Source organism: Oncorhynchus mykiss, chromosome 7 (genome assembly GCF_057628025.1).
Source record: "Oncorhynchus mykiss isolate SJ-2025 chromosome 7, ASM5762802v1, whole genome shotgun sequence".
In the NCBI taxonomy this organism is placed as follows: Eukaryota; Metazoa; Chordata; class Actinopteri; order Salmoniformes; family Salmonidae; genus Oncorhynchus; species Oncorhynchus mykiss.
Window position 1 is genome coordinate 43,464,933 of NC_143028.1, and position 23,780 is coordinate 43,488,712.

At 40.3% G+C, this 23,780-nt stretch overlaps 1 protein-coding gene and 1 long non-coding RNA gene across 5 annotated transcripts in view; one reads left to right on the forward strand and one right to left on the reverse strand.

Moving 5' to 3' along the window:
* Positions 1 to 6,478: 6,478 nt before the first annotated feature.
* LOC110527942 (6-phosphofructo-2-kinase/fructose-2,6-bisphosphatase 4) overlaps positions 6,479 to 23,780 on the forward strand; it is a 29,190-nt gene continuing 11,888 nt past the window's right edge. For 2 of the 4 annotated variants that reach the window (XM_021609582.3, XM_090241090.1), the window contains exons 1-5: positions 6,479 to 6,814; positions 18,773 to 18,889; positions 19,037 to 19,133; positions 19,341 to 19,404; positions 19,603 to 19,677. In XM_021609582.3, the coding sequence (XP_021465257.2) occupies positions 6,766 to 6,814; positions 18,773 to 18,889; positions 19,037 to 19,133; positions 19,341 to 19,404; positions 19,603 to 19,677 (402 nt within the window). In that variant the 5' untranslated portion in view covers positions 6,479 to 6,765. Of the gene's footprint in view, positions 6,815 to 15,869; positions 16,358 to 18,772; positions 18,890 to 19,036; positions 19,134 to 19,340; positions 19,405 to 19,602; positions 19,678 to 23,780 lie in introns of those variants that run through there. The other 2 variants (XM_021609580.3, XM_036983429.2) reach the window with 1 other exon arrangement.
* On the reverse strand, positions 12,239 to 16,516 carry LOC110527944 (uncharacterized). The gene is made up of 3 exons (XR_002474175.3): positions 16,087 to 16,516; positions 12,768 to 12,841; positions 12,239 to 12,588 (listed from the first exon to the last, which is right to left on the reverse strand). It is a non-coding gene; the product is annotated as an uncharacterized LOC110527944 (long non-coding RNA).

The window sequence follows — 23,780 nt, forward strand, 5'->3', positions numbered from 1 at the left end:
GCGAAAACTCAAACCGCACCACATTATTTCTGCCTCATGTACAAATTCATGTTGTTCCTCCTATGAACAGAGAAAGTGAAATATTCCTCTATATTAAAAAAAAGCCTCAAGCCTCTAATAATAACAAAGCAAAAGTCCCCTCTCCTACCCACCCACCCACCCACTACTTATCTATTCTTAATACCACCTGGCGCACTAACCAAAATACAGGGGGTGGTCTGCCCAGGTCTTACCTAGTGTGCATAGACAGAGTACATACGACAGGTATATGTATGCCCGCAGGCCTCTTGCCTAAGCACTCCCAAGGTGCCTTCCCCTTCCCCCCTGGGAACAAAAACAGAATAATTACTAATGTAAAGTGAACAATTTCAATAATCAAAAACACAGTCAATTTGACATACATATATGTCTGCAGGACCGGCTACAAACTACTTCACAACAATTATACAGAAAACCACCGAAACACAGGACAAACCAAGAAGCTCTCTCTCCTAACAAATGATCACTGGCTTTTAAAGCTGCAGCAGGAGTTGGTAATTGCAGACAGCTGTATCCCCTGATGAGAGGGCGGGATCAGAGCTCCAATCTGCTGGGGCTGACCAATCAGCTGCTTGGGGGAATTCAGGAAGCCATTTCCTTAAATGCACACAGACATATGAACAAACAAACCCAAAACAACACAAACAAACCCAAAACACAGAAACTGGGGAACGTAACATCAAGCATATCAATACACTTTCCCACTCAATCATTACTGCTGCAGTGCTTGTTGTAGCGCTCAGTGGAAATAGGAAGAACACACATTTTATGGCTTATAAAAGTGTTGAATACAAAGAGTAAGAACTTCAACATGAACTCACTCATAAAAACAGCATATCTTTGCTCTATTCGTCTCTCTCTCATGGTTTTAAACGTTTTGAAATCTCACAGTATCAACTTTGTTGTAGCTTTCTTTTATGTCTGCTACGTTACTGCAGACATGGTAATCTGAGCCATCTGATTGGCCAGCGGTAGGCCTATAGTGCACTTGATTTGCTCTCTCGGCCAGCGGGAAGGCAGAGTTTGTACCTTCAGACAAATTAAATAGTTCAAAATGGCAACAGTTCGCCTACCCGCCACACAGGGTAGCTGAATCAGGTGCACTTGGCACCAACATCCCGGGATGAATAAAACAAATAGGAACACAAGGCTTTATCATTGGGTTTTTTACAGAAGTGTTTGGCGACCGACTTGGAATGTGATTGCGATCGACCGGTTGGTGACTAATGCTCTAGAAAGTTGAGTGAAGTTCAATCTCGTGCTTCTCGCTGTGGGCTGATATTCTTTCTGTGTGGCAGTCCTTAGGGAACTGAGCAGGAGTCTCGGGCCTACTGCGTGCCTGCACATATCACAGATCATACACCTTCTCAACATTTTGGTGTATGATATAAATTATGATGAGGAAACTAGACAGACCAACCATGGACTGTCTGAAACCAGCACATTCTGGTGGTGAATTTCTACCTGAGACTTATCTCAGGAAGAAACTTACCTCATGCTCAAACTTTTGTTTTTTACTTCCAAGGCACGGCTCCAGTGTCTCACTGGATCATGGCTTCAGCGAACCTGCTCTGACTTGGGGCCAAGTTCAGGCCACTGGTACTTTTCAGCCTGCATTTACATAAATGGGTTAACTCCTTCTATGGTTAACACCTGCTTCCTAAGCAACTGTCTTGATAATGGAGACTTTGATTCTGCTTGCTCCAAGTTTGATTATGCTTGCTCCACACACTGGTGTGAGGTAAGTCTCAGGTGGAAATGCCCCATAAGTTATCCGTGCTGTTTTATTACAACGTCTTAGTCCTTTATTCAGGGATTAAAACAACCTTTGAAAGACTTTGTCCTGTTAATTACTTAGGACTAAAATAGATGAATTCTAATGTACACAAACTCAGAGTCAGGGCAGTCTCACTAACACAGAATTGGCTCAAAGGCATCAAACGCAACTCCAATTGTCTGGCAAGTTTCCTCAAATAAGTCTTCTTCCCAACTAACCCGGATGTCATTAAATGCTGGCTAGGAATTATAGTTTAAAACGGGTACTTCTACAGGCTTGCCTGCACACTTTACTACAATGTCTGTTTTTTTCAAGGTCCTTCATGCAGACCAGGGTAATCTCTGGGTAATATTACCCTGATAGATACTGTAGAACAACAGTCACTGTCCTGTTTGTGAGATCAGGGCAGCCTTATGTAACCGGATGGTGGCTCAATGTTGTGATGTGGAAAGCTGACTTGTGTCAGCCTTGAGAAATGACTTCTTTGTTTTTGTTTGGGTTTAGTGGGTTTAGGACTACTTCAGTAGAGCCTAGAGCTTTCGGCGCCTCTCTACTCTATCTTTTTTGTTATGTTTATTTATTTTTATTTTAATGTACCCTTTATTTAAACTAGGCATCCATTTAAGGTCACTGAAAGGTGCTTGGGACTGTCTACAGATTTGATCAAAAGTGTATTTTTAGGTTATGGAGAGAATATAGTCTACTTGGTGTACCTGTCAACCAAGAAATAAGACATTGTCCTTTATTGATCTCCAAACTGTAAAACCAGAGTAATGATCATACCAAGGACATAACTGACTGTTCCTTGTGAACAAGGATTCTTAATGAAGCTTTGTGAGGTAGTTATAAATAGGAGAAATGGAGCTGTTATTTGGAACATAGCCATTTGACTCTCAGAGTTCTTCTCTGGAAGGTCATCCTTGTATGTTTAGAATATACCACAATAAAGCACCTTTCCCCTACTTCCAACTCACACGGTTGTTGCCCTCTGGTGTTTGGGGAATGGGATGGGAAAGTTAGTTGTTAAAATAGTTTTGGGCTTTACTGTTGTCAATATGGGATATCGGCCATGCTTATACGTGGCTCAAACAGATCATGACCTCACAACTGTTCTGTTCTAATGGATATTTTCACAGACAGATTCTCAGATATGGCTTTCTACACCAGAGGAATTAGGGCATAAAAGGAAGGTTCTGAGTGACAGTTCACAGATAGTATGCCACTTAATTTAGCCCTACTTCAAAGCCTGTGTTTTACCCTTTACATTTTGTTGGATGAAACAAAAATACTTTTTTTTTTAAAGAAAAAAAAAAGAGAGAAGATGTATTTTTCCTCTCTGAGAGTCATTTCCTCCTCAGGTGTGACATGGAGGTCTTTCAAAATCACTACTGCAAATGTACTCTGTCACAATGGATGATGAAACCTGGGACTTTCTCTTTCAAAACTGTTGTGGGTAAAAGATGGTGACTGGCATGATGACTATCAACTCCTTAACAACATGTGTGACCAGAATACCTTAGCCTAACTAACCCTAAACCAAACTCTTTTATAAAGCATTTGTTAGTTGTTATTTCACTTCAAAGCAGCTCCTCCACAACTCCCCCACAAACACTCTCTAGCATACTCAATACAGTCATGGCAGCAGATACATGAGAGCAGGAGGCTGGTATGGATGGTATTTATGGTGCCTCCAGCAGTGATTGGATTGGACACAGCGTGTTTAGCCAGCCCTGGACACAACATGCTGCCAGAGGCTAGAGTTTGGGAGGGGGTTAGAGGGGATACAGTATCTGGAACGGAGTAAGAGGGGGACCGATGAGGGGGAAAGGGGATGCTTATCACTATGGTCTTTAGGAAAGAATGTGGTGAGGAACAGGAGTCAAGCCATTCTCATGCACAGTGATCTTTATTTCTCTCTCTCTCTCTGTCTGTTGTTCTTTCATCTTCTAACTTTCTCCCTATCGGCCTTTTACTCTAGCTTTCTTTACCTCTCTGGCATTATGATGACCCCCTAATTTATCCACCCCTCTATCTTGTGCTCACATACCAGCCATAGACTAGGCATAAAATAATAAACGTAAATCCGGGGCACTGAAATTAGTATGGTATGTTACGTTTGGTGTGGTTACGTGAGACTAGGGCTGTCCCCGACTAAACATAATCTTGGTCGACCGAGAGTCGCCTGTTCTTTCAACCAATCTATTGGTCGAAATGTTAAAAGGTGTATTTTTCACTACAGTACATAGACACACCCTATGTATTTTAATAAAATCAACTGGCCTGTACTGTATATAGGCTAATTAGCTTGTTTTAGGCTTTAAACACACTGTGATTAATAGCATTATTATGACACACAAATGACTCAAGAGAGAGCCAGAGATCAACATAGCCTCATAGCCTAACCTGAAGAAAAAAACCTGTTCCCTATCCTCCCCCTTGCTGATGACCTTAGCTCCTCAAGTTGCTGGTAATAGTCTACACCACTGATCGGCAACCTTTTCAATTTGGAGTGTCAATTTATCTTACCATTTCTACCAATCTGCATGCCAGTTATGATTTTCAAATTTGCAACAGTTTAATTTATAATAAAATCTTTGCATCTCAATATCATTATCATGTGGTTAATCAAAATTCCAAAAGTAACTTATATTGTCATTGCCAACTATGTAGGATAAACATAGCATACATAAAACCAACAAAGAAAAACATTGCAGCCTGCAGGTAGAAAATGTCTTAATCAAAATAAATATCCTATAAATCACACGCATGGCATGTCTGCAAGAAACTTGAAACATTGTATTGTGAACATCTAGCTTTAGCATTTTATCAACTTTGCAACTACTTACTACGCTTTAGCTACTTTGCAACTACTAAGCATGTTAGCTAACCCTAACCTTAACCCTTTGACCTAACTCCTAACCTTAACCCTAATCTTAACCCTAACCTTAACCCCAAGCCTAACTAATGTTAACCATCTAGCTAATGTTGGCGTTAGCCACCTAGCTAACGTTAGCCACAACAAATTGGAATTCCCAAAATATCATACGGTTTGCAAATTCGTAACATATTGTACGAATTGGAATTCGTAACATTTTACAAATTGCAATTTGTAACATATCATACGAATTGTAATTCATAACATATCATACAAAATCGATGATGGACATCCACAAATTAATAAGTACCATACTAAACGTAACATATGATACTATTTGGAGTGTCACACATTTACATTTACTATCTTACGTCTACCCCTGAGTCCAGGTTGCACATACATAACCAGCAATTCTGTCTCTCTCGCTCTTTCTCATCACATCTTTCTCATCACATTTTCCTCCCCAACACTGGTTTCATTTATCTTTGCCTCATCCCTTTCTCTTCATTTGTCACAATGCATTTACTCCAATATTATTGTTGAGTAGAGACAAGACACAACATCATGTGCTTGACAATTAGTGCCATTATCAAGGCAGGGCTGATAAGGGTATCATTAGAGCAACTGAAATAGCTTTCAGTCCACATAGACGGGTCACATGCTGCACTGTTATCTCTGCTGGGCAACTGGGTCACATTGTTAGGTGTGTGTGTGTGCGTGTGCGTGTGTCCACTTAACCCATATAGCTCAGTTAGGGTCGCTACTAAATCAATGGGCCATGTAAATCACAAAGCAGTTCAGATTAGGTTTACAGCAGTTCAACTTTCAGTTTTATTGCACTGAGAATATTTTAATTCAGATTCCTACTATGGTAAACTAAATCTCCCAGGGGAAACTTAAATAAATGTATTCTTGGACTCCCTTGAAGTCCTTAGCCTATATCTCAGTCTATATATAGTCTGCAACATGTACACAATATATACAGAAGTATGTGGACACCGTTTAAAATTAGTGGATTCGGCTATTTAAGCCACACCCGTCGTTACCGACAGGTGTATAAACTTGAGCACACAGCCATGCAATCTCCATATAAAAACATTGGCAGTAGAATGGCCTTACTGAAGAGCTCTGTGAATTTCAACTTGGCACCGGTTTTGGCGGATGCCAGGAGAACGCTACCTGCACCAATGTATAGTGCCAACTGTAAAGTTTGGTGGAGAAAGAATAATGGTCTGGGGCTATTTTTCCTGGTTCGGTCTAGGCCCCTTAGTTCCAGTGAAGGGAAATCTTAACGCTACATCATTCAATGGCATTCTAGATGATTTTGCGCTTCCAACTTTGTGGCAACAGTTTGGGGAAGGCCCTTTCCTGTTTCAGCATGGAACAATGACCCCGTTCACAAAGCGAGTTCTATACCGAAATGGTTTGTCAAGATAAGTGTGGAAGAGCTTGACTGCCTGCACAGAGCCCTGACCTCAACCCCATCGAACACATTTGGGATGAATTGGAGAGCCAATTGCGAGCCAGGCCTAATTGCCCAACATCAGTGCCTGACCTCACTAATGCTCTTGTGGCTGAATGGAAGCAAGTCCCTGCAGCACTGTTCCAACATCTAGTGAAAAGCCTTCCCAGAAGAGTGGAAGCTGTTATAGCAGCAAAGTGGGGACCAACTCCATATTAACTCCATATATTGATTTTGGAATGAGATGTTCCACAAGCAGGTATCCACATACTTTTGGTCATGTAGTGTATGTTGAGTAGGCTACACAGCATCAGTGACCTGTCTTAGACTCATATCTGACTGTCTGTGATCTCATTTGAAATCGTGGCATAAACTGAAACACAATAGTGAAAAATAAGTATCAACATGTTAGTTATCTTTCTTGAGAAACTGAATGGTCAGCCTTGCAATCACCCTGAAGTAATTCAGCAGAAGTGGGTGTGTGCATAAATAGTCAACATGCATCTCAGCAATTTCATCACACAGCTCTAGACCTCAACTGGCTGCACCATGTTTCATTCAGTGTGATTGCCCCGCACTCAACGTAGGCTACATCAGAACTAAACACGGAGGATGAGAGGCTGCAGTCGTTCCAAAAGCACGCAGAATCTGGATCAGACGGGTAAGGAATTTGGACTTTAGATATTAAGGTTCAAAATATGAATGCATCCATTCGACCAAAACTGGGCTGTGAATAACGAAGTATCGGATCTGCGGAAGACGTTAACAAGTGCCAATGTCACAGGCGGTGTGTTGTTTTGACGCTGAAGAAATACCTTAGAGTGACGATAATACAATCTGTTTTGAAGACTGACATCCACGAGAAATGACCACACTGACATATGTTATGTATTTCCCATAAACAGCTATTTAATTCGAAGCTGACCTACAACAGATGCGTAGCCTACACGTTCATTTATTCAACACAAAACGCGGTAGGGTCATAGGATGCAGTGTAAATGTAGCTTGCAATATATGGTCAAAGCTTGACAATTCATTTCTATAGCCTAACAGGATTAGGCTACTGGTGGTTCCCTGAGGAAGGTTATAATGTAATATCATGCATGAGGTTATTGTGGCCGATTTGAAATGACCGTGCTGAATTTATGCAAAATAGTTTATACATTTTAACCACACACTTTGGAGTCTGTTTCATGAAAAGCAATGTAAACTGAATTTTGAGGAACGGTTATGATCAATATATTCTATGGCAACGATAGAAATGCTAGGATACTGATACCCATTGGCATTTGTAGGCTAGTGAGTTTCCCCATGTTATTACGTCATGTGGCTTCTACACTGAGTGTACAAAACATTAAGGACCCCTGCTCTTTCCATGACATTGACTGACCAGGTGAAAGCTATGATCCCTGATATATGCCACGTGTTAATTCCACTTTAATCCGTGGAGATGAAGGAGAGGACACAGGTTAAAGAAGGATTGTTAAACATTGAGACATGGATTGTGTATGTGTGCTATTCAGAGGGTGAATGGGCAAAACAAAATATGTAAGTGCCTTTGAACCGCGTAGGTGCCAGGCGCACTGGTTTGGGTCAAGAACTGCAACGCTACTGGGTTTTTCATGGGGGTTGTTACTCAATATTAGGAAAGTGTTCCTAATGTTTGGTATACTCAGTGTGTATCACATCTGAGATGTGGGAAGGGTTGTGTTAGACCCACTTTCTGTTCACGATACAATGTAGTGTAGAAGGTCCTCACATTATATCCTCAGATGTCCTGGAAAACAGCCTCACTGGAGTTACAACTGCACCAAATGCAAGACTCAACTTTGTACAAATTGTGTTTTCACTGCTTCTGTTTCTCATAGGGCACTGCTAAGCCAATGGTTTGACTCTGATTATGAATGACAGGTGGGCTTGCCAGGAAGCCTACCGGGCAGATTGCGACATCAAGGAATTTACGTAGTGGCTAAAGCTTACTGTTGGAAGTCAAAACCTGTTCTAAACCAGATTGATGCTGACATAAGATTTATATCAGGTTGGACTGGTTAGATAATGTAAATACAACTACAGCATGCACACACAATCATTCTAAAATGGCAAAAGTCTTTCAGGGCAGGTTTAAATGTCATTTGCTCAACAAGGGTAGCAGAGCTGCATTTAGTGTGTGTAAGGCACATGCAGTATCCATAAGAAGGTCATGGAAAAACATCCACAGTATTTACTGTGCGTTCATTTGTCATAGTGGACAGTGAGTAGCAACCTGTCTCATGCTTTGACATGGCAAGTTAGTTGTTTACAGGGATGCCGTAGTCTTTATTTATTTTTATTAGGACGGTCATTCTTTTGAAATGCTTCCTCTTCCTTCCCACTAACCATGGTCTATTGCAAAACAGAAGGCATGTATTATAAACGTACCTATCACAGCCAGTCAGGGCATTTGAGAGAAGATGCCTGTAATGCTTAGACACAGCATTTGAGTGAATGTGTTCACCTAAAAGGAGCCACAACTTGCTTTGTTAAAAATAGATTTATCTTCTTAGACTTAGAAATGGTTAAAACATTGTCTATATACAGTGGGGAGAACAAGTATTTGATACACAGACGATTTTGCAGGTTTTCCTACTTGCAAAGCATGTGGAGGTCTGTAATTTTTATCATAGGTACACACAGGTCAACTGTGAAAGACTGAATCTAAAACAAAAATCCAGAAAGTCACATTGTATGATAAGTAATTAATTTGCATGACATAAGTATTAGATACATCAGAAAAGCAGAACTTAATATTTGGTACAGAAACCTTTGTTTGCAATTAGATATCATACGTTTCCTGTAGTTCTTGACCAGGTTTGCACACACTGCAGCAGGGATTTTGGCCCACTCCTCCATACATACCTTCTCCAGATCCTTCAGCTTTTGGGGCTGTCACTGGGCAATACGGACTTTCAGCTCCCTCCAAAGATGTTCTATTGGGTTCCGGTCTGGAGACTGGCTAGGCCACTCCAGGACCTTGAGATGCTTCTTACGGAGTCACTCCTTAGTTGCCCTGGCTGTGTGTTTCGGGTCGTTGTCATGCTGGAAGACCCAGCCATGACCCATCTTCAATGCTCTTACTGAGGGAAGGAGGTTGTTGGCCAAGATCTAGCGATGCATGGCCCCATCCATCCTCCCCTCAATAAGGTGCAGTCGTCCTGTCCCCTTTGAAGAAAAGCATCCCCAAAGAATGATGTTTCCACCTCCATGCTTCACGGTTGGGATGGTGATCTTGGGGTTGTACTCATCCTTCTTCCCCCAAACACGGCAGGTGGAGTTTAGACCAGAAAGCTCTTTGTCCACATGACCTTCTCCCAGTCCTCCTCTGGATCATCCAGATGGTCATTGGCAAACTTCAGGCGGACCTGGACATGTGCAGGGGGACCTTGCGTGCGCTGCAGGATTTTAATCCATGACGGCGTAGTGTGTTACTAATGGTTTTCTTTGAGACTGTGGTTCCAGCTCTCTTCAGGTCATTGACCAGGTCCTGTCGTGTAGTTCTGGGCTGATCCCTCACTTTCCTCATGATCATTGATGCCCCACGAGGTGAGATCTTGCATGGAGCCCCAGACCGAGGGTGATTGACCGTCATCTTGAACTTCTTCCATTTTCTAATAATTGCACCAACAGTTGTTGCCTTCTCACCAAGCTGCTTGCCTATTGTCCTGTAGCCCATCCCAACCTTGTGCAGGTCTACAATTTTATCCCTGATATCCTTACACAGCTCTCTGGTCTTGGCCATTGTGGAGAGGTTGGAGTCTGTTTGAGTGTGTGGACAGGTGTCTTTTATACAGGTAACGAGTTCAAACAGGTGCAGTTAATACAGGTAATGAGTGGAGAACAGGAGGGCTTCTTAAAAGAAAAACTAACAGGTCTGTGAGAGCTGGAATTCTTACTGGTTGGTAGGTGATCAAATACTTACGTCATGCAATAAAATGCAAATTAATTACTTAAAAATCATATAATGTGATTTTCTGGATTTTTGTTTTAGATTCCGTCTCTCACCGTTAAAGTGTACCTATGATAAAAACTACAGACCTCTACATGCTTTGTAAGTAGGAAACACTGCCGATTTAGCAGGTTATCAAATACTTGTTCTCCCCACTGTAATTAGCTCATGTAAATTGTTATTTATAGCCAAATTCAATGTGGCTTGTATCACAGTAACTAATATGTTTACAGTAGCCATCGCTCCAAAACTATTAACTCAGTGGTCAGTTGTGCTTTAAATTTTTTTTTACATTTTTTTAACCAACACTGGTGTTCTTCCAAGGGGTTGCAATGGCATTTGTAAACATGGTTACCATAGCACAAGACAAGGTCATTGCAATACCAGAGAATAATGTGGTCAGAAAATGCAACATGAGCAGGTTTAAATGGAAAAGGAACATGACATTTTTTAAATTGAAGAAGTATGAACTTTTAGAGAAGTTGCTTGATCCTGCGGTTGGTTGTTGTGTCACTGCCTACCTCAATCATATTCATCACTGTTATGACCCTTGGGTGCCAGTTATAATCACTGAGGTGTAGCCACTATGTGTCCACTTCTGAACATTGTGCACTCATTGGTTATTGTGTATTATTATCACCAAGTTTTCTGATCCACCATCCAGTTTAATGTATTATTAATGCTTCAAAGGCTTAAGCCTAGCTAACCCAATGCTGCCATCTTATGAATATGAGAAACACTACCTGTATTGCAGAGGGGTGCCACAGATTAAAGGGTATACTAATCTTTGGGTGCATCCTTTTTGTTTGGAACTGAGATCAAAGTTCTTCACAATTACTGAATCTGTTGGTATCCTGAGGTCATGCAAGCATTACAATTTACATATCAGCGTATTAATAATTATCTCCATTGTGATTAGAACAGTGTTTTGGAAAAAAATGTTAAGTGTTTATATATCTCTTTCTGACCAACATGGTGCCCCCATATTTGTTTTCCACCCTAATATCTATGTATTTTAGAGCCCTTGTATATCTTGGTGGCATCTCAACCTTTCTTTACTGTGTCCGTAGTAGCCTAGAGTCTATCTCATAGAAATGGAAAATCCATGGATTCTAGGGGGGTGCACATTTTTGCCGTAGCACTACACACCTGCTTAAACCCCTCACTGCAAACCGAGGTAGACAGTTTCAAGTTGGATATTCTACAAATATTCACACTTTCAAACCGCTTGCGCCACAGACTCCAAATAAGCCACGATTTGAACATTAATTCACTTTCCAAAGCTAATAAACATGTGGAAATGTGAGCTGCATTTTGTATTCCTAGTTGAATTAGTTATGGAGCGTAAACAAAGTACAAACTTTTTTTACATTTGAATTTCAATAGCTCTTTGGTCATGTGACCTACTTGACTCAAACAAAGTTCAGAATGTCCACTGACTGCCCTTCTATATTTCACACCCTTTGGTTTGTTAATTTATCTCAAGTTTTTACATGAATTTTTCAAACTTTCTCATTTCAATAGCTCCTTGGTCATGTGACCTAATGACTTCAAACAAGGTGCAGAATGTCCACTGACTACCCTTATGTATTGCACACCCTTTAGTTTGTCCATTTTCATATCACTCGATTTTACATTCATTTTTCAGAATTTAAAACTTCAATAGCTCATTGGTCATGTGACCTGCTGGACTCAAACTTCAGAATGTTCACAGACTAGCCTTCTATATTGCACACTCTTGTTTGTGTACTGTAAAATCACGCAGTGTAACGTAAATTTTTCATAGTTTTACATTTCAATAGCTCCTTAGTCATGTCAATTACATACCTAAGAAGCATGCAGTGGATATACACCCATATTGCATAACCTCTAGTCATGTATCTTCTATATTGTTGTACATTAATATTAGTTTGACAATTTAGGGGGTTCAGTCCAGTGTTGTGTTTACCCTTTTCTTTAATATTTATCTATAATAATTGGTAGTTCTAAGTACATATATTTTCCCTTTTTTTTATTTTTACACTATTTAACAGTGGTACACAATAGGAGAAAGGAGATATTATCTGTCTCTCATCGTTAATATCAACCATAAAGGGCAAAGTACGAGAGTCATGTTTTATTAATTTCTCCAAAGCCGGGATGGAGAGTAAGGTGGGTTTACTGGTCAATACAAATACTGAACATGCAACCGCAGTAATGGTGGCCAGAAAATCAATGAAGAAAAATGGGATATTGACAAATTAAACAGAAGTTGGAAAAGATTAAAAGTCTACAATATGTCAGACACTTTACTTCAAATAAGTACAAAACATTTCAGTGTTCACTTTCTCTTTATCCCTGGTTGATGTACATTTCAGAGCCTCTTCAGTTTGGATGGGGTATAGCATACATTTTCAACAACAAAGACATCACTTCCAGTTTGTGTTATTCACTCTGAACTCTTGTCTTCATTCCTAGACACAGCACATGGAACCACTGTTGGCATGCATAACATTCAATCTAAAACAAAACGTAACACGTTATAAATAATATCAATGCAGAATGACATTGGCCATCCTTTGTTATATCATAAATGGTCTTACATGCCGTCACTTGTCAAAATATTATAAACAGGTTAAATAAAGTTACTAACCCAGTCAGTCTTTGGGCCACATCCAGGTTCTTTATCAGTGTCACACATGAAGCAGTTGTTGGCCTTGTTGAACTCTGAAATCATAGGCATGAACTGAACATATGGCTGTCCTACACAACTACATAGAAATAAAGCATTTACATTTACTTTGAATTAAATGTCATTACATACCAGACATTTTTTAGTATATCCTCAGCCATTTCTTTTCACAGTTGATCCATGTGTTTTTGTGAGGGTTCTATCAATTAAAAAATTTCTCAAATGTTTGCCTCGCCTGGTTCACCAACTACTTCTCTGATAGAGTTCAGTGTGTCAAATCGGAGGGTCTGTTGTCCGGACCACTGTCAGTCTCTATGGGGGTGCCACAGGGTTCAATTCTAGGGCCGACTCTCTTCTCTGTGATCAATGATGTCGCTCTTGCTGCTGGTGATTCTCTGATCCACCTCTATGCAGACGACAGCATTCTGTAAACCCAGTGTCCAAAGAAGGGCCAGAGGTAAACTAACCTCCAGACGAGCTTCGATGCCATACAACTCTCCTTCTGTGGCCTCCCAATTGCTCTTAAATGCAAGTAAAACTAAATGAACAACAGCTAACCATTCATTCAACCGATTTGCTGCCCGGCCATCCAGCATCACTACTCTTGACGGTTCTGACTTAGAATATGTGGACAACTACAAATACCTAGGTGTCTGGTTAGACTAAACTCTCCTTCCAGACTCACATTAAGCATCTCCAATCCAAAATTAAATCTAGAATTGGCTTCCTATTTCACAACAAAACATCCTTCACTCATGCTGCCAAACATACCCTCGTAAAACTGACCATCCTACCAATCCTCAACTTCGGCGATATCATTTACAAAATAGCCTCCAACACTACTCAACAAATTGGATGCAGTCTATCACAGTACCATCCGTTTTGTCACCAAAGCCCCATATACTACCCATCACTGCGACCTGTACGCTCTCGTTGGCTGGCCTTCGCTTCATACTCGTCGCCAAACTCACTGGCTCCAGGTCATCTACAAGTCCCTGCTAGGTAAAGCCCCGCCAGGTATCTCACTGGTCACCCCCAAAGCCAATTCTTCCTTTGGCTGCCTTCCCTTCCGGTTCTCTGCTGCCAATGACTGGAACGAACTGCAAAAATCACTGAAGCTGGAGACGCATATCTCCCTCACTAGCTTTAAGCACCAGCTGTCAGAGCATCTCACCGATCACTGCACCTTTACCTAGCCCATCTGTAAATGGCCCATACTGTATTTATTTATTTATCTTGCTCCTTTGTACCCCAGTATCTCTACTTGCACATTCATCTTCTGCACATCTACCATTCCAGTGTTTAATTGCTATATTGTAATTACTTCGCCACCATGGCCTATTTATTGCTTTACCTCCCTTATCCTACCTCATTTGTGCATACTGTATATAGACTTTCTACTGTATTATTGACTTTTTTTCCCATGTGTAACTCTGTCGAACTGCTTTTATTTATTTTGGCCAGGTTGCAAATGAGAACTTGTTCTCAACTAGCCTAACTGGTTAAATTAAAAAAAAAATTGGGAGGGGATATTGGGGAAGTTCTGTACAACTTCCTTGGCCATCTACACCAAATTTTATTTTGTTGTTTTTGACCAAATTGTCACAACAGCTAACCATTCATTATTGAAAATCTAACTATCAAACCTGCATTACAAAGACCCCGCAGCTGAAGGTGTCCTGCTGCATGGTGTGAGTTATTTCACCCCTTTCCACTTTATGTCCACCCAGTTGTCTTCCATAGCAGGATCATCTCATTTTGAAGTATTCTCTTTAAAAATATAAACCTAATGGAATTCTGATTTAGTTATAGGCAAATGAATACATAGGCCAAAACTGAATGCTGATTTCCTTATCACTATAATCTAGTATAGGTAATTTCCTTTTATGCCCTATTCTACACACAGCCTAAATTATAGGCACTGAACAATTTACAGGAGAAAAATAGCATATAGGATCCAACCCTATCACAGAGTGAATAAATGTAGAGCGTTTTGTTATATAAAATATTTGTTCCCATAAATACAAAGGAGGATGTCTTTCCTCATACCTCTGGCACTTTAGTCAGACTGTAAGAACTTTATGATGGGGCCGGCAACGGAGTTCCCATTGACTAAGCACCACGGAGACCAATCAGGAGAGAATGCATACAGGTTAAGGGTGCCAATCAATCAAGTCAAGGGGTGTGTCTGTCTTTTGGATTACTCTCTCTTTACAGAGAACCCCTGTGGTTCAAGTCAAGAGCTACCCTTCCCCTTTCAGTCTGCTCTGTGCATGTCTGAAAGTGACAGAGCCAGCAGCCAAGAGTTTTTCACAGTATGTCATAAATTATTACACTTATGAATGTAAAATGCTAATATGTATTAGATCCAGTACAATGGAATAACTATAGTCCACTGACTACATAAGGGTATGTAGTCAGTGGACATTCTGAACCTTGTTTGAAGACAGGTCATATGACCAAAGAGCTATTGAAATGTAAATAATTTAAAATAGTGCGAGATGTAAATCGACAAAAAAAAGTGTGCAATGTGTGTATGCCATTGGGTTAGCTACAACCAGTGTTGAACGTTTTAGGAGTAATGATTGAAGAGCTATTGACATTTGAAAAATTCGATTTGTAAATATGTTGACGGTCCCTAACTGCTGTTGGTGGATGTAAGGAAAACTACAGGCGAATATCCAACCTGAAGCTGTCTTTACCCCAGTTCTCCGCGGAGACCACGACGTTGCACATTTTTGTTTTCGCGCTAACCTGGCACACCTGATTCAATTAGTCAAGGAGTTGATGACAATGATGGGTTCTTCTAAACGGTATATGATGTTTTATGCGTCAACGCAACTGAATACTTGAGTAGTCCGAATAATAAAGGGAGATTGGTGTGCATGTAAATGTGAAACGTCTGGTGGTCCTGGAGGAAAGGGTTGGGGTATTTAAGGTTGCGTTACGTTGTAGTCTGTTTACCGTAATAACTACATATCAGTTTATTAAAATGTTTTAAAAATGTAAATAAATAACAGGCCTACACGGATAGGTTGTTTTTACAGGCTCAATTAATTATTCATTGTCCGTGCTTGTAGCTTGATACAATAATACCATCGATGCATAGGGGAATAATGACGTCGAGTAGTGCGCCATTAATCCCAGTATAAACTTGGAAGTTGGAAAATGTAATTGCATTTTGTAAATGGCAACTCTGATGCTTACTGCAACAGCGTTACTTCATTATTTCAGAGCAAATATATGCGCGTATTTTTGAGAGATTATGGTAGGCACATACCATAATGGTTCCTCAGTCCATTATGCCAACCACCAGCAGACCTCATCAAACAGCACTGATGCGAGACAGATCTCCTGTAACGCTCCAATAGAAGAAAGGCTCCGCGCCACAGTAGCAGAGGCCACCATGTCCTCCGTGGCAGTCGGAATGGAAGCAAGACCATCAAACGCTGCAACGCCGCGGGAACTAACTCAAAACCCGCTCAAGAAAATCTGGATGCCATTGCCTTGTAAAAATGGCCTTCCTGATAAACGCATTTGTCAAAGAATGGGTGCGTATAACGATTACCGACGTGTTTAGACAGCAAGCCGGTTGACTCGCGCATTCTAATATTCGAGCAGTGTATATTGTGAAATAGCATTTTATTAATCGCTAGCTAAATCCTCTTATGTCATTGTGTCGTAATCAACTTCCGTGCTTTCCGAAAGACGTGGAGAAAATGTGTTTATGGCGTGACCTTAAGTCTTGGCAATCGATTATTGATGATCGTGATGCCTGCGTCTGATTACTGACTGGTCATGGCTAGAAGGTATTCTGTTTTTGTCAAATTAAGGTCATTTTACTTTTCGTAGCAGGGTAGGATACTTTACGCATGAAGTTAAGGTCCATGACCCTACTGACTGTTCTAACAGCCCATTGAACCATAGAGTTATAAAATAACGTACTGGCTCCCCTCTCCAGGACAGATCATCGTTATTTGCTTCTCAATTTATCTGGAATACTGTGTCTGTCTTCTCCCGACTTGTAAAATAAACAGATCCCACAACATCAACCCAAGGGGTTGAACATTCTGGTTATTTCAAGACAACTGGAAACTCTGGGGGGGGGGGGGACAAGGATCACTTATGTCATGATGTGACATCTGGTTGGAAAGACAACTGTTCTAGAAAGATGCCCAAGTTTCCGAGTTGGATTTTTCGCAGTCGGAGCTCGTTTTCCCCCCAAGTTCGCAGTCGTTTTAACCGCACCGAAGTCGGACATTTCCAAGTTCCCAGTTGTTTTGAACGAGGCATTTAGTAGCAAACTAGGTCACTTGTCTGCTTGATCAGGCTGTAATACACAATTAAATACAGCCTGAAGCATTTGTGTGTAAATGTTCCTTACATACAACCCAGAATGTTGAATAAAAATACATTAGAATTTGCTCTACCGGTTTGTCCTTAATTAAGACAAAATATCCACTGGTTTTGTTAGGCACTAGGGTGAAGTCAGTTTAAAAAAAATTGAATTGTAGTTTTATCTCGTGAATAGCTAGGCAATTGAACCAAGCATGCCATGAAAATGATATATTCTGAATCGGGAGGACGGAGAACCATCCACTTGTTTTGTTTGAAGATGTGAAATCCTAAAGAGGTGTGGATTGTTCTCCATCCTCCCCTGATTTAGAATATAGATGTTTTCTTGTCATGGCATGATTGGTTCTATAGCTATTGACGAGAGAAACGAATATAAAACTTTACCTTGGTACTGAACCATATACTGTACCTAGCAGCTCTCTAAGAATTTGGTAAGCAATACTTTCCTGTGGATATTGTCTCATTGTGAGCAGCTGAAGGACAAGCTGCACAGACAACCGGTAGAGTATGTTCAAATTTTATTTTATTCAACATACTGGCTTGTAAGGAAAATTTACACCATTTTGCCAAATGTTTCAGGCTGTATATAGCCTACCAATTAATTGTTTTACGGCCTGATTTAATCAGACTAGTTCACTTGCAGGACACTAGCTTTGTTTCCATGAACTTGTCAAGTGATTTTAGTCTATATAGAAAGGTCACATAGAAAATAAATGTGACAATTGCCAGCTATGCTGCATTTCCATTACACTGTCAATAAAAACAGCAAGTAAAATACAACTTTCACTAAAACCTAGTGTTGAATAAAAATGAAGTGGTTGAAGTGTTTCCATTAACCATTTAGGAAAATTGCTCATAATAAATTAGCTAGGAGGGCATACAGACTCTCGCCATCTGTTTCATGTCTCAGGTAGCCCACAAAAGCCAACATTGATAGAATGCAATAATTTACTATTTGCCATATCCTAATAATTGTCATATGTCAACATATCGCAACAATCTGTGCCATGGTGAGACTTTCTGTAGATATGAAATAATGGGGGGAGGTGAAACGTTTGCATCCAGCCAAACAGAAAAGCAAGGCGAAACAATTCAGGCATTCTTGAAAGTCAAGACAATCCTTGTCTTGCAAATAAAAAAAATTATAGTTGAAAAAAAAATGTGGTATAGAGCTTTATAGTTCGGCTATATGATGACATCACGTTCCCGTGTACCTCATAATTTATTCGAAAAACAATTTCGGCAACATTTGTCGCAATAAAGATAAATCCACCTGTCAGTTGAATAAAAATGTGACTCTTTAGAAAATGTCTCCAATATCTGTCATTTCAGTTAAACGTGTCACTAAGATTTTATTTTGCGACATTGCTTTTGTAGAATAAAGCTTGTTTATTGGACACCTGCCTAGTGTCACAGTGGAATTGCCCAGGTAATTGCCCAAATGGTCCTAGCATTTAGGAAAAAAGTAATCCAAGCCCTTCCCTTCCCTACCACAGCCTGCACTGTTTGTTCATGCTTATGCTTCAGTAGCAGTCTCTGTCCAAGTAGAATAATTATAATAACCTGTAGAATCATTTTATTCTCCCCTTTCTCCTCTCTTCCATGTGCAGTATGTATGACCAACTGTCCCACCCTGATAGTGACGGTGGGCCTCCCGGCCAGAGGAAAGACCTACATCTCCAAGAAGCTCACCCGCTATCTCAACTGGATCGGCGTGCCAACCAAAGGTACCAACTTTAAGCCCTTATACCTGAAATTACATTTCCGTAATCCAATCCACTCACACACACACTGACATGTAAGAATGCCGCTGAACAGTCAATAGTATCTAGAAAAGTAAAGCATGCAACTATTTTTTTCTTTCCCCCATTTAGAATTCAATGTTGGGCAGTACCGGCGTGAGTGTCTGAAGATCTACAAGTCCTTTGAGTTCTTCCGTCCAGACAATGAGGAGGGTCTGAAAATCAGACAGTAAGAAACATTTCCAGTGCTTTCCTCGTCCGCTGTGGAAACACTGATCAGATCCTCTTGTCCTTGAATGCCCCAAATTGCCTAACAATATCATATTATATTGTTATGTACCTGTTTTTAACCAGCATCTGTGAGTTGTCTTTGCTAACCCATTAGTGGCTCTTGTCACTGCTGCCTCTGACTCAGTTTCCCCACTCTTCTTTGCAGGCAGTGTGCGTCAGCAGCACTGAATGATGTCAGACAGTACCTCGCTGATGGAGGCCAAGTTGCTGTGTGTACAATCCCTCTTTGAAGAAAAATATCACATTGGAAACTCCAATGTAGCCAGATTATGTGCACATTAACATTGGGATGGGATATCCCGTCATGAAGTACTTTGATATCGCACTGCGTATTTGAATATGGATTACAGTGCAGGTTCTCAGTCTGAACCGCGAGTGATGGTGTGTGTGTTCTGTTATTTCTCCAGGTGTTTGATGCGACTAACACCACTAGAGAGAGGAGAGAGACCATCACTGCGTTTGCTGAGCAGAATGGCTTCAAGGTAATGTTGGTGTCGTTGGTGGTGATCATGCTTGTGGGTTGACAATGTCACAACAAAAATGTGGGCGTAAGGTAAAAAGTTGTTTTCATCCTGATCGGTCAGATGGTTAGCAACAATGACTAGAAGCTGCTGTGTGGTGAATCATAGATGGCTTGTTTCAGCTAGTTGTATTTTGTTCTTGATGCCATCACTTGTTTTGACTCTTGTCACGCCTATGCTAACATGGCTAGGATAATCAACAACTGTAACAATGCATTTGAAAGGGAACAAATGCTTATTCTGCAAATGTATACATATTTCTAAAAGACTTGCAGATGAAATGTAGGGTTTTGGAAAGTATTCACACCTTGACTTTTTTCAAATGTTGTGCCTGAATCTTTTTTTTTTATTGGATTTCAACATGAGGCCAATGGTGACTTTAATATAGTTGGAGTTTAATGGCTGTGATGGGTGAAAATTCAGGATGGATCAACAACATTGTAGTTAGTCCACAATACTAACATAAATAAAACGGTGAAAAGAAGGAAGCCTGTACAGAATAAAAAATATTCCAAAACATGCATCCTGTTTGCAAATCAAATTTTATTGGTCACATACGTGTTTAGCAGATGCTATTGCAGGTGTAGTGAAATGCTGGGCTTCTAGCGCCAACAGTGCAGTTATATCTAACAATTTCACACACATACACACAAACCTAAGGAATGGAATTAAGAATATATACATATATGGATGAGCGATGTCAGAGCAGCATGGACTAAGATACACTGTACTCTATACTATTCTACTGTATGAGATGAGTAATGCAAGATATGTAAACATTAGTAAAGTGACTAGTGTTCCATTTCTTAATGTAGCCAGTGATTTCTAGTCTGTCTATAGGCAGAAGCCTCAAATGTGCTAGTGATGGCTGTTTAACAGTCTGATGGCCTTTAGATTGAAAAACAGCTTCTATCTCTTGATCCCAGATTTGATGCATCTGTACTGACCTCGCCTTCTGGATGATAGTGGGGTGAACAGGCAGTGGCTCAGGTGGTTGAGGTCCTTGATGATCTTTTTGGCCTTTCTGTGACATCGGGTACTGTAGGTGTCCTGGAGAGTGGGTAGTTTGCCCCCAGTAATGCGTTGGGCAGATCGCACCACCCTCTGGAGAGCCTTGCGGTTGCGGGCGGTGCAGTTGCTGTACCAGGCGGTGATACAGCCCGACAGGATGCTCTCAATTTGTGCATCTGTAAAAGCCAAATTTATTCAGCCTCCTGAGGTTGAAGAAGCTCTGTTGCGCCTTCACCACACTGTCTGTGGGTGGTCCAGTTTGTGATGTGTACTCTAAGGAACTTGAAGCTTTCCACCAACAAGTCACAAAACTAATACTGCAAAAAAATGTGGCAAAAACTGAATATTTTGACCTGAATACAAATGTTTGAGGCAAATACAACACATTACTGAGTACCACTCTCCATATTTTCAAGCATAGTGGTGGCTGCATCATGTTATGGGTATGCTTGTAATTAAGGACTGGGGAGTTTTTCAAGATAAAAAAAGAAACGGAACAGAGCTAAGCACAGGAAAAATGCTGAAAAACCTGGTTGTCTGCTTTCCACCAGACACTGGGAGATGAATCCCCCTTTTCAGCAGGACAATAACCTAAAACACAAGGCCAAATCTACAGTGGATGTGCTTACCAAGAATACAGTGACTGTTCCTGAGTGGCTGAGTTAAAGTTTTGACTTACATCTGCTTGAAAATATATGGCAAGCCTTAAAGCTTGTAGAATTTTTTTTAAAGAATAATGGGCAAATGTTGTACAATCCAGGTGTGGAAAGCTCTTAGACTTACCCCAAAAGACTCACAGCTGTAATTGCTGCCAAATATGATTCTAACATGTATTGACTCAGTGGGTTGAATACTTACCTAATCAAGATTTCATTAACATTTTTTAATGTTAAAAATACAATATTTTTGGTTATTGAAAATGTATTTCAGTGGTTTAGATGGTACAACGAATCTCTACACTCTGAGTGCCTAATTTCAGTTTGTGAAAAAACAAACAAACTTAGAATTTTAGCAACCAGGAAATAGCAGAGCGATTTGTGTATTGCACTTTTTTAAAAAAATTTTTAGATCCACTTTGTAACACAACAAAATCTGGAGAAAGTCAAGGTGTGTGAATACTTTCTGAAGGCACTCTAGCTCGTTTCAGGAAACTAGGCGTATGTCGTGCATCACAACTTCACAGGAGAGGCATTTGAACATAAACATTCATTTTTATCAAATGTGCTTTTTTGCAGAACGTGAACTTTCATGTGTCTTAAGCTTGTATGCCATCTGTAAATTCAAATAAAATTGTTACATTTACGAGTTTAGTTGGTTTAGCCACAAAAAAGACAGGAACCTTCCTGCTAGCCTTCATTGGGTGAGATAATGGATGGGCTGGACATGCAGAGCGATGAGTTCGGATTGGTCTGCCATGTAGTACGCTTCTGTCAATAACATGAGCTGCTTAGTATGTGTAGGTAATCCTTGGTAACGCAGATAAAACTTTATATACATTTTATATAAATATCACGAAGAACTGCGTAAGTGTTACTAATGCGCTCCAATTTCTGGAGGACCAAGTTTTGAAATCGGTGGAAGCATAGTATGATTGCTAAGGAGATGGAGGAAATTCAGGCGTTTGATTGCAATTAATGCGGAGGGAGTCAAAGAGAACACATAGAAGGCTGTTGTAATCTCCGGAGACAGGTGTTTTATACATCTTCAAAATAAGGGTAACCATGGTATAGAGAGGAGAAGCATCCATGTATACGGGTAAGCGAGTCTGGCCAGCTACATTTTCAGATATTATAGGTTTCTAATTTTATGAAAGTCGTTTTCATTACCAATTTAAAGCGTACTGTTAGCTAGCTAACGTTAGCTGGCTGGCTCGCTAGCTAATGTTACGTGTATGAATAATCCTACATAATCATATCTCAGAGCTGTTTCCATTGCTAGTTATAGCCTAATGTTAGTTAGATGGCTAACATTGAACCTAGCTAGTTGGTTAGCTTTAGCTACCTGCAGATTCATGCAGGGTAGTAACATTATGAGTTGTGATTCTGGTTCATTATTTAGCTAGCTACGTGTCTAAACATGACTCCACTATGCAATTAACCATTTCACTGTGCCGTTTAGACATTGTGTCCTGTGCATGTGTCAGAAACTTAGATTTGATTTAATATAGTGTGTTTACTAGACTGTAATGTGAAGAACCACATGACCTGCACCAAAGTAAAATTAGGATATAACGTTAGGCCAATGAGACAGCATTTTAGAGCTTGGACACTATGGTAGAATGCCCTGCTTTAATTTTGTCACTCACAACTGTAAGCTATTTTCTGCAATTAGCTCGCCATTAACTTGTAAATAAGGATTTTGTTGTAATACAAATGAGCTAAAGTTAAGAACTTGAACTGGCTAGCTAACAAGCTAGAAACTAACAAAAACACTGGTTAGGAAGTTGCTTTTAGTTGCCTGGTTTGCTAGATTGACATGTGTTTTAAAATATACCAGTTATGCTAGTTTGGACCACCAGGCTGCTAATGTCATGCAGTCTGTCGTTTTTTTGTGTTCATACTTTTTCATAACGACAATGTTCATGATGTCCCTGCGACAACTGTCTACAGACATGTCGATAGACGTAGCATTAACCAGCCTTAAGTCTTAATCTTTGGTTGTTTAGTACACTACCGTGCTCTGTTTAGCACATGGCCTCCCATGTGAATCCTTAAAGAGATGTGTGGGGGCTTAAGAGGGTGTGAACAATGCTGAATGGGTGTAGACAAAGAAGAGCTCCCAAGTAGGTGTACCAAAAAGTTAAAGGGCACTTTTCTCAAAAATGGGGTTAAGTTTATCAACTTTCAAAGCATAATTACTTTCCCTTTGTTCCTCAACTATAGTGTATGATACATTTGTATATCTTTGAGTCTACTTTTATCCATTTATTAAATGTTTCTACATAATATCGAACCGGTCGGTCACTCTTGTCAATAGTGTGAACCAACCCTGTTTTTGTTTTTAGACTTGTGGTTGCGTATGCATAGGTTTTGTTGAACACCCCACCCGTCAAC